This window comes from Xenopus laevis, chromosome 1L (genome assembly GCF_017654675.1).
Source record: "Xenopus laevis strain J_2021 chromosome 1L, Xenopus_laevis_v10.1, whole genome shotgun sequence".
Taxonomy (NCBI): Eukaryota; Metazoa; Chordata; class Amphibia; order Anura; family Pipidae; genus Xenopus; species Xenopus laevis.
In genome coordinates this window covers 195,794,957-195,806,060 of record NC_054371.1, presented here as the reverse complement: position 1 = coordinate 195,806,060, position 11,104 = coordinate 195,794,957, and the positions used below count along the sequence as shown (strand labels likewise).

The window sequence follows — 11,104 nt, the reverse complement described above, 5'->3', positions numbered from 1 at the left end:
TTTAAATTTTAATTTGATGACAGAATGAAATATTCCTTTCATTTGCATCGGCTCATTTGTAATTTGCACAACTGAAAAAGAAAAATATTGCATGGAAAATGGACAGGTTACAGTTTAATAACTATACACTGGTTTAAAACTAAAATGTTTATACTTTATTTAAAACAACTAATTTTAATGATTAATCTTAATCAGCCAATCTGTTGTTTTGCACAACAAATCAGTCTACTGAAAAAAGAAAGCTGAAAAATATTGAGATGGTTTAAAGCAAAAGTCAAATAGTTTAATTAAATCAGAGTTTAAAGCATTGCATTCCTTGTCAAATAAGTGCATATGTGGGTAGGGTTGTAGCTACTGACTTCAAGAGAAAAATTAAATAGAACATTTTTTTTCTTTTAAATTCTTCCCTGCATATTCAGAAAATGTCAAGAGTATTTTTAAGGAATTTCAAGAGTTTATAACTTTTGCTTTATTAGAAAAAGGTACTGAAAAATGCACTGCTGTGTAATTTATAAATTATGTCAACTGTGAGACCCACTAGAACTGATTTTAACATCCCCAGATACAGCTGTAGCTCAACAAATATATAGAGGGCATTAAGTTCAGCATACCTTTGTAAGACATTCTGCACTGCTTTTACACCATGTATTGCTGCTAAATGTGTTCCAAGCACAATGTTATGGTTACATTAAAAAGCCTAACAATTGCAGGTCCAATGTCACTAGTACAATACAATTTTCTAGCACTCACTAGACATTTTTTAAAGTTTGTAGCTCCATCTGAAGTAAGAGCTAAATAGTTGGTTTTTAAAAAAAAGAAAGAAAAAGTGATAAAAAGCTCATCTGCATATATTCTCTACATACCTGGTGTAACACTGAAGCAGAAGCCAGCGGATAAACTTTTATAAATAATACAATATTTACATATAATATTTATATATAATATATATTATATTTGATTTTCATATTTTGATAGTTTACCAAATATTTCGATATATCATAGACAAAGAAATGATCGCCCTTCTTGGAACCATTCTATCTTTTTTATTATGGTAGGATATTATAAGTTAACTATTTGACAAAAAAATGTTGCTCTTAAAGGGTAAGAAAACCTTTAAAATAAGTGAATGTAAAACTGACGAGATTTTTATTCTAAGCACTTTTTTAATTCAAATTATTTTTTTTATTCCAAGATATTAAGAGATACATGTACTGTTAATATGAATGCATTTTGTAACAACAGCGCCACCTGCTGGTCATTTTCCCAACATTCTGACCAGCAAGTAGTCAAGGAAGTTGTCAGGAGAAAGAAAGAAAGGCTGCTCTGATGTTGTTCAGCTTAGGATAAAAAAATTAAAAATCTCTCACATCGTTCCTTCATTTATATTAACAGCACATGTATGCTTAATCCTCAATATCTTGGAATAAAAACAAAATAAATAATAAATGTAAATTAAAAAAGTGCTTACTCTCTACTGGGGAAAAATTCCTGAAGCCTTGGACGCAGTACAGGTATAGGATCCCTTATCCAGAAACCTGATATCCAGAAAGCTCCGAATTACGGAATGGCTGTCTCCCATAGACTCTATTTTATCCAAATAATCCAAATTTTTAAAAATGATTTCCTTTTTCTCTGTAATAATAAAACAGTAGCTTTTACTTGATCCCAACTAATATATAATTAATCCTTATTGGAAGCAAAACCAGCCTATTGGGTTTATTTAATGTTTACATGATTTTCTAGTAGACTTAAGGCATGAAGACACAAATTACGGAAAGATCCATTATGAGGAAAACCCCATGTCCCGAGCATTCTGGATAACAGGTCCTATACCTGTACTACAAATTATAATTCCCAGAATAGCCGAGATATGTATATTGTCCATAATACAAGACTTAAAATTTACCCAATACCAGTTAATTTTTCTCCTCCAGGTACTGGTATTAGCAAAGAGACTAATTACCTAAAACTGGAGAAGCCTTGCCCCATCTGCCTTCACTAGTTGGAAGCTAAAAGGGCAATATTTAATTAAATACATATTCCAGTTTGGTATTCTTTCATATGCCACTTAATTTTATATAAACTGTTATTAAGTATTCATTTTGGGGGTATAGTTTTCTTGCATACAAGCATGCAAAAATAATTTAGGGACAGTGAATCGCTACAGCTGCTTTTTCAGTATAATTATAACCTCATAAACAATGCTTTATATAATAATTGCTCAGTGATATAATCTGTCAAATGAATTGTCATGACTGAAACTTGTGAATTATATATTTTACTGTACAATCATACTGATTTTAGATCAAAATTATAAAGGGAGACTTTTATAAAAGGATTTGCCTACATTAGATAAAAGTTAACTTAAATCAATACCCAAACCTGATAGATACATATTTAATTATTAGATATTAAACATGGAGTATGTGACTACTTAATTTTGCTCTCCTTTGGATGAAATAAAAAGACTAGGGGCTTAGAAACAGTGGTATAACAAGATAGACAGCATATTTGTGTTAAAAGCATATGTGTATAAAGCAGATCATCTGCAAACTTTTGGAATGAACTGTAAGTCCCAGGCGATTATAGTCAAACAATGTGGGCAAGTATCGTTGATATCTAGTAAATATGGTTCCCCCAAAGAAACATCCCAACAATCAGGTAACAGTAATCATATCCATTATCATAAATTCCAGACAATACACCAATCAAGTAGAGGTTTTGTATGATGTGGATTATCTTCCGCATTCTACATGTATTAAATCATTTTCAAATGCACACATTTATTCTATGCCTCCATACATAGAATAAAATATCATCCTTTATCCAAATATCCACTTGGTTGCAAGCTTAATGAACTGACACTGCACAATGTAAAAAAGAGCAAAATCCTTACTTTCAATAATCTAAAATAATATATGCTTTTCTTAAAAATTCTGGTTGGTAATTATCTAGAGAAGAACAAATCGTACAGAAAGATTTTATATTTTTTTCTCATCCTCCTATGTCAGGAACCAGGTTATACTATAATGTTTTATCCAACAAAAAAGACTTGTCACAGTCGGCACCCAACATCAGAACAAATGCCAATCTTCATAACTTGTCTACTAGAAAATCATATAGGCTGGTTTTGTTTTCAATAAGGATTAATTACATCTTAGTTTGGATTAAGTACAATCTACTGTTTTCTTACAGAGAAAAAGGAAATCATTTTTTAAAAATTTGGATTATTTTTATAAAATGGAGTCTATGGGAGATGGCCTTTCCATAATTCTGAGTTTTCTTGATAACGGGTTTCCGGATAACAAATCCCATACCTGTACTAATTAAAAATGCATTTTATTTCTCAATTTGTCCCTTCAAATATAAAAATGTAATTCAATATAACAAATATTTTATGCCTTGGCTTCTGTCACTAGCTTCTTCAAGATAATGAACACTGCATTATGTATTTCTGTATATCACTGTATTAGAGAACTGAAGACAGCAACATTTTGTTTTTAACTATAGTATATATAGCAAACCTATAAATATCTCTGCCAAAAATGCAAATAAATATTGATTTTTTTCCTTATTATAGAGAGCCCACTCATCTGGAATCTCAAAAAGTAAATAACTACTGAATCAAACATACACTTTTTACAGATTTACAGTGTATAGATTTAGTGTATTTTGCCACCAGCTTCTCCCAGTTAACTTCCTACATCCAGAATTGTATTTTAAAGAAAATCCTCCAATAAACAAATTTTAATTTTATAAACTTTGAAAGACAAAATACAAGATAAGGTTAGTATCTATCCAGTAGTTTTCATTATAAGCAATATTCATTATTTTTATTTCTTAATTTATCTTCTGATGTGGTCTTAGCTAACCATTACAATAAATAATACAGATTATTAATTGTAGTCACAATTTCAAATACTTTTATTCCTTTTAACTTTAATACATTTGTCAATGCTGTTTGTTTTAAAAAATGATCTTGTATTGCTAGAATTGGGACTATTAAGAAGGAAACCTTCACTTATTGGTTCCTCATTTGTGTAGACAGATGAAAAATATGAGTTCAGAATCTGCGCTTTTATTTTGTTTTCATCAACCAGCTGACCCCCCTCTGATAGTAAGGGTCCCACCCTTTCCTGCTTCATTTTTTTACTATTAACATATTTAAAAAATAATTTTGGATTTTTTTCTTTACTGCTTGCTGCAATATCCTTTTCTATATCAAGTTTAGCTTGCCTTATAGCTTCTTTGCATGATTTATTGGCCTCCTTGTACCTTATAAATGTTTCAACTGTACCAGCTAACTTGAAAGCCTTAAAAACGTGTGAGCCTTAAAAAAGTGGAATATACTGACAAGTATATTTATTAAACAGCATTTTAAAGACTTCCCATTTTTGTTCTGTGTTTAACCCTGTGAAACGCATTTCCCACTTAATATGTCAAAGTTTGCACGTCTGAAATTTAGTGTTTTAGTTACTCCCTTATAGAATTGCTTCTGCAACAGAATCTCAAAGGAGACCATGTTATGATCACTATTCCCTAAATGCTCACCCACACAAATGTTAGAGATGAGTTCAGTATTGTTAGTTATTACAAGGTCCAAAAGAGAGTTATTCCTAGTAGGTTCTTGAACGGATAAAAAGTTGTCATTCAGCATATTTACAAACCTACTAGCTTTTTCTGTCTTAGCAACCCCATTACCCCAGTCAATGTCTGGATAATTGAAGTCACCCATAGCAACAACTTGACCCAGCTGTGACGCTGCTTGTATCTGCAAGAGTAGCTGGGCTTCATACTCGACACTTATACGAGGTGGTTTATAGCATACACCAATGATAATTCTTTTTGTAACCTTTTCCCCAGTCAAAATCTCTACCCAGAGGGATTCTACACCCTTACCAGTGCCAGCTATGGTTATTTATTTAGCGCGTGGCTTTAATTCAGGCTTTACCTACAAACTGATGGAGTCCCAATGGGGCTTGGATTTTTACTAATGAGTGCTTTTCTCATACGGCATATAGAAAGGAGCTGTTATCAGTTTACCATTCCATAGTTCTGATGGGGGGAAGGAAAGTTGATATTGCTCCAACTTGCAGCAAAGAGTGACTGACGTTTATCAGAGCACGAGTCACATGGCTGGGGGCACCTGGGAAAGCCCCATGTCACATTCAAAATTAAATCTAAAAAAAAGTTTGCTCTTTTAAAAAAACAGATTTCAGTGCAGAAACCTGGTGCAGCAGCACTATTAACTGATGCATTTTGAAAAAAAAGCATCATGTTTTCCCATGAAAAAATCCCTTTAAAGGTGACTAAACAGAAGGAGCACAAAGGAGAAAAGGAATGGGGAGAAAATTCCAGGGTTCAAATTGTACTTTTATTTAGCAATAAACTAAAACACGTTGCTTAAAATAGGTGACTTGCTTGGTAAGCACAGGTAAGAAAAAAATTAGCTGACAGTGCTCCACTAGATAACCCTGCTTTTCACTCAGTACAAAGCCCTCAGCTCGGCCTCACCCTGCAGACTCAAAACTGGTTGCTAATTGATCCTTGGTATATTGTGATGGATGCTATAGCTAATGTGTATACTATTCTGTCAGTATAAAACTCCAGCCAGTAGGGTTGCCACCTGTCCAGTATTTTACCAGCCTGGCTGGTAAAAATTGATTGTTGATCCCAATATTATTAATAGGAAAAGAAGATAAATATATATAGGAAGGCCGGTATTTTTTTCCACAAAAGGTGGCAACCCTACCGGCCAGGCATTCTGTTCTGGCAAATACCAATGGAGCTGCTGCAAGTTGACATACACAGTCACTTTGTATTGCTCTTGTGAGGGACTGTTTGGGCCTCTGTATACTTGAAATCCCAGGGCCTGTTACGCACCCCCAGACCAGACCTGCTCCCAGCGTGGCCTAACACTGTGTTTTATTATAAATTGTGAACAAACTCTGGAGCTGAACTTGCAGCATGGCAGCACCTCTTGCTTCCATTTATTTTGTAGAGGACTGTGAATTTAAATCGGTTAACCATTCGACATCTTGTGTCTTGAATATGCTGTCCTTTACGATTATTGAAATCTTAATTGGTTATGACTTAAAAGCCCAATATCAAGAAGCCATTGTGGCTCGATCTTTGCCTTCAGAGCAACACTGCGATTATTTCATAATAGTTCTTTCATTTCTCCTTAAACGCAATTCCCTGTGTATTAGAACGTGTCCCCTATTCTAGTTACATATTTTAGTTCCGTAGTTCCAACCTTCAAGCCTCAGTGTTGTTTCACGTTTCTGCGTTTAAAGGCTCTCTCGGGCAAACAACGCCAAACAATACCGCACATTGTCATACACGTTTCAGATGTTACAACCCCAGCCTAGCCAACTCTGTCACAGCCTTTCCGATTCTAGTCAGGGTATTTGACCTAGCAACAACACTTTACGCCTATTGCCGCAAACCTAGACAGGTTCAAAGTCTTTAAAACCAAAGGAACCTCAAAGCCACCCCTCCCGCATTCAACGAGTCACCTTGCCAACTACCTGACCTTCAGTACGCACTCTCTATTTATACCCTCTGACGTACAAACGCAAAGGGCGTGGCGGCAATCTAGCTAATAGGGACATGTAGTTTTTGGTCTATTTGCACTAAGTGTTATTAATGGAGCTGGAACAGTAGTCAGGACTACATATCCCGAGATGCAACGCCTGATCCGGAAATTCGACATCGTATTGTCACGTCCTTTTTTACCGGAAGCGTAGTGTGTTAAGAAAGGTTCCGCAGCACTCAGTATCTCCTTCGTCGCCATCATGTTCGGTCAGACTGTTCGTAGGTTTGCCACGTCCGCTATTCGCAGGTCCCACTACGAGGAGGGCCCTGGCAAGGTAACGTTGAGAATGTTGCTTATGTAGCGCAGCCATTTTTGTACGGGGCAGAGTTATTGAGAAAGAAAGGTGAGGTTTTTATAAGATAGAAGTAGGAACAATTCGTACGAGACGAGTATAATAAATAGCCTGTTATTCAGTTTTGCAGATTAATATGCGAGTATTGGTTAGTTTGCAATCGGCACAGATGATGAGCACACATCATTATGAGAAATCCAGTGATATTGAAAAGCTACTGATGTGCCACTTGCCTGCTGGAAAGTCACCTTGGGCCTGTTACACATAAAGGACTTCCTCACCCAAAAACTTGTATGGACTCATGAAGTGAAATATAATATTTAAGCAAGTTTTTATTATACGTTCATTAAAAAATGAAATGGCTTTAAGTAGTATTAATATGCAACTGATCCTGAAATCAGTGGAGAGGAAGTTCTTTTTCTGGTTCTGAACGAAAAATAGTGTTATTTCTCAGCTGCCTGATTCTACATTGACTTAGGGCTCAAAACAGAAGGGCAGAGGTACTGCTATTAAATTATGTCTAATAGAAAGCTGCTTCAAATTAATTATTTTTTCATAATGCAACATAGATCTTGCCTTTTATTACACTTTTTTTTTTTTTTTTCTTTTTGGCTTCTAAACTGACATCTCTTTAGGTTTTATGTTTCTTGACCCTATCCCATCTAGCTATTGGACCTGGCTACAAAAAAGAGGATATAAGTTGCAAATCGGTGTCCAGTGCACAAAGAAGCTTATCGTTAAAATTTAATCTAAGCTTCAGCATACTGAAATAAGAAACTTTCTAAATACAATCAATTAAAAATTCTGTACCGTTTCTCAAATAACCAAGTTCATAATCACTAGGGATGCGCCGAATCAACTATTTTGGATTCGGCCGAACCTCCGAACCCTTAAGTTTCGGTTGAATACTGAATCCTAATTTGCATATGCAAATTAGGGGTGTGAAGGGGAAAAGCTTTTTCTTTTTTTTTTTGTATAATGATTTTTATTGTACTCAAAGTGGGGGAGTGGGGAAAGTAAGCAGGGGGAGGGAAACAATAATATTAAAGAAAAACATCACGACTCAGGCATCATTTTTAAACAAAGCATTACAGTAATATAGGATCAATTACAGTCCCCTCAAATCTATACAGGTAGAAGGAGTAGAACATTGTTACAACATGGGAAAAGCTCTTTACTTCCTTGTTTTGTGACAAAAAGTCACACAATTTCCCTCCCACCCCCTAATTTGCATATGCAAATTTGGAGTCATTTCGGCCTGGCAGAAGTATTCGGCCAAATCCTGCTGAAAAAGGCAGAATCCCGAACAGAATCCTGGATTCGGTGCATCCCTAATATACACTATTCCTCTCTGCATCTGTTTCTCCTCATTCTGTCTTCATACTGGAGTTGTGTGTCAGATATTCATTGACAGTTAGATCCAATATATCTTATAGGTGGGCTCCTTTTGCCTAGAAGATGTATTAGAGCTCACTCTATTAAAATCACCAGACATCATGTCTCTCTACATGCAAGATTTGTGCAAAAGGCAGTTTTGTTCGATTATGTTTGTACTGGAATCCGTTTTATGAATGAGCTCTAATTCATCTGCTAGGAAATTATATATTTGATCATTCATCTGACCCCCAACTGCTGAATGAAGAGAAACAGATGCTGAGGGGAATATTGAATATAAATGTGATTATTTCAGAAACTATGCAGAATATCTAATTGATTAGAAAGTTTCTTATTTCAGTATGATGAAACATATACAATTTTAACTTTCACAATAGTTCCCCTTTAAAATGTAGATCTATTTAGGCATTCTAACTGAACAGTGCAGGCCCCTGCAGGTTTAAGTGGTTACTCTGGACAGTGACTGCTGTTCTCAGCCTTTCATGCATTCTTAATCCGCACATGTTTAGCTGCAAATAGTCCCATGCCTTTGGGTCTACATGCAATGTGATGCTTTAGGAGTTTTGCAAGAACTGGTCTGTAGGCAGAACTACCCTCTATTTTTTTATAAATTGTGAGCGCTCTGTTTTGCTGCATGGTAATTTGTTTAGCAACCCATTCTTTCCTCCAGCCTGGAATCATTATGAATGAAGGTAAAAACTCGTAATTCTTTTTATGCATGTTATGAGCTGACCGATATACTAATCTTTAAACACGCTTAAATTCTGATTATGCTCTTGCTTTAAAGAACCTGCCTTTCTCCGTTGAAAACAAGTGGCGACTGCTAGGGATGATGACCCTGTTTTTTGGCAGTGGCTTCGCTTTCCCATTCATTATAGTAAGACACCAGCTGTTGAAAAAATGAGCACTTAATAAATCAAGGTATGTACTTCAGTGGGATGTGCGTCTTAACATAATCATGCTGTCACTTAGTTTTGCTAGATTCGTGATTCTTTCTGCCTTCCCCCTTTCCTGTATGAAACAAAAAAACATTTAAATCCATGATGATTCTAATAAATTAGATTTTTTTTTTTTTTTTGTCTGTGAAAATTAAACACACTGCCCAATGTCCTCACAATAGCACTTGTCATGATTTTGCTTTAAAATGTGACTAAATGGTCTTATGAGCTGCTGCATACAATTAATTAATCCCCTAACGTTTTCTCTTGCTTAAGAGGCAACATTAAATCTTTGAAAGTGCAATCTTATATTGAAATATTTTTTTAAGGTAGAAAATCCTTATGCTGAGTTATAAATAAGGTTGTTGGTAGACTGGCTGTGCAAGTAAACAAAGTTGCTTCTTTATGAACCCCTCATGGGCTAATGTTTTATTGCAGTGTTGGTTGCAGTCATTTTAATTCATTTTTGAACCATTGGTATTGGCCACTCCCGAAAATAGTCCTTTTTCGGTTGTCAATTCTGCATAGTATGTTGCTGATCACTTACTACTGGGTGTTCCTCCTTTTACACTTGGAACAGACAAACTTACACTTCCTGCATTGCCTCATTGGCAGGGTAATGGGTGTGGTTAACTTGAAAGAACATGATTTTCTGCTCTTACATCCGAAGACCAAGATTTTTTTTTTTTGTGGAAAATAACTTTCAAAACTAACAGTTTAAATATCCTCTTTTAAATTAAAATGTTCAAAAAATGATGGTACTTGGGACTTATCTCCGGCTTGATACAGCAGTCAGTTTTAAAGTACAGTTCAAGGCAAAATATTTATATAGATATATATCTCTCATATCTACATGACTTTTGTGCAAATGATGATAAAGTAACAGTATGAAAAATAATGATACTGTAAACGCTTTCTGATGCACATAGTTTGACATTTAGTGGCTGTAAACATCATAATGCACTTTTATTCATATTTACCTTAATTATTTCTTCTAGGTACAGAGGACCTTCTATAACAGTGACCATAATGAAATTGTTTCGCCGTGCAAGACATGGACTGTAAATAAAAAATACATGTGAGGTCGGGTTCACTTTTATTTGTGTGTTAAAAACTTGAGTCCGTTTCTATTCAGCCCAAAGTACTGTGAAGAACAAGTTCTAGGTAAAGCTCTGTAATATATAATCTTTTGAAAGAAACTTTTAATATAATTTTAGCTTTAATAAAGATATACCCTCCATGTCATTGTAAAAGCAGATTGCTCTACCTTCATTAACACTTTACCTTATTGCCATCCCTTCATTTGAATGTAGAGAGAAATTTCACGAACGGCAACACCCCAGGCCCAATTCTGGCACATATTCCTGTCTTTTTTTTTTTTTTTTTTTTTTTTTTTTTAAATATAAATAGATGTTGGTGTGTACTTCTCAATCCCAACCTAATTTATTTCCTGCTGCATATCCACCATGGTGTTCTTCACTAGATGACCAGGAGTATGAACATCAGGACAGATTGCCTTCAACTGTACATGCTTGTGGCTACTATTTCACTGCCATACTTATTAATGGGTATGGGCAAGGAGGAAGAATTAAGTGTGGTGAAGTCAGTCTTCTGCAGGGTGGGCTATATTATATAAATGATATTCATCCTCCATTAAATCGGAAGGTTGCACACAACTGGGCTGAGTCTCTTAATTCAAAACCGCATCTTGAGTGTATGGGTACAGGTTGAAAAAATCTTGAGAAATGTTATACGTTATGTTTTGGGCTTCTGTACAAGCTCAAGGCAACCACAGCCCTTTAGCAGAGAAGATCTGTGTCTGCAAAGATACCCCAGTAGCTCCCCATCTTCTTTTCTGCTGATTTGCTGCACATGATCTGT

The 11,104-nt window shown here is 35.2% G+C and overlaps 1 protein-coding gene and 1 non-coding gene across 2 annotated transcripts; both read left to right on the top strand.

Annotated features, from left to right (window-relative positions):
- The first annotated feature begins 6,782 nt into the window (after nucleotides 1-6,782).
- cox7c.L (cytochrome c oxidase subunit VIIc L homeolog) lies at nucleotides 6,783-10,310 on the top strand. The gene is made up of 3 exons (NM_001093895.2): nucleotides 6,783-6,872; nucleotides 9,073-9,206; nucleotides 10,222-10,310. Exons 1-2 carry the CDS (start codon nucleotides 6,798-6,800, stop codon nucleotides 9,187-9,189), a joined length of 192 nt encoding a protein of 63 aa, NP_001087364.1. The 5' UTR covers nucleotides 6,783-6,797; the 3' UTR covers nucleotides 9,190-9,206; nucleotides 10,222-10,310.
- Nucleotides 10,086-10,147, top strand: LOC121396385. Its single transcript, XR_005963018.1, has one exon. It is a non-coding gene; the product is annotated as a small nucleolar RNA Z39 (small nucleolar RNA).
- Nucleotides 10,311-11,104: the final 794 nt, after the last annotated feature.

Bases quoted from the DNA above. Each gene is read 5' to 3' on its own strand.
- cox7c.L (NM_001093895.2), top strand. From the start codon at position 6,798: ATGTTCGGTCAGACTGTTCGTAGGTTTGCCACGTCCGCTATTCGCAGG. The intron at 6,873-9,072 runs GTAACGTTGAGA...CTTGCTTTAAAG, and splicing joins ACGAGGAGGGCCCTGGCAAG to AACCTGCCTTTCTCCGTTGA.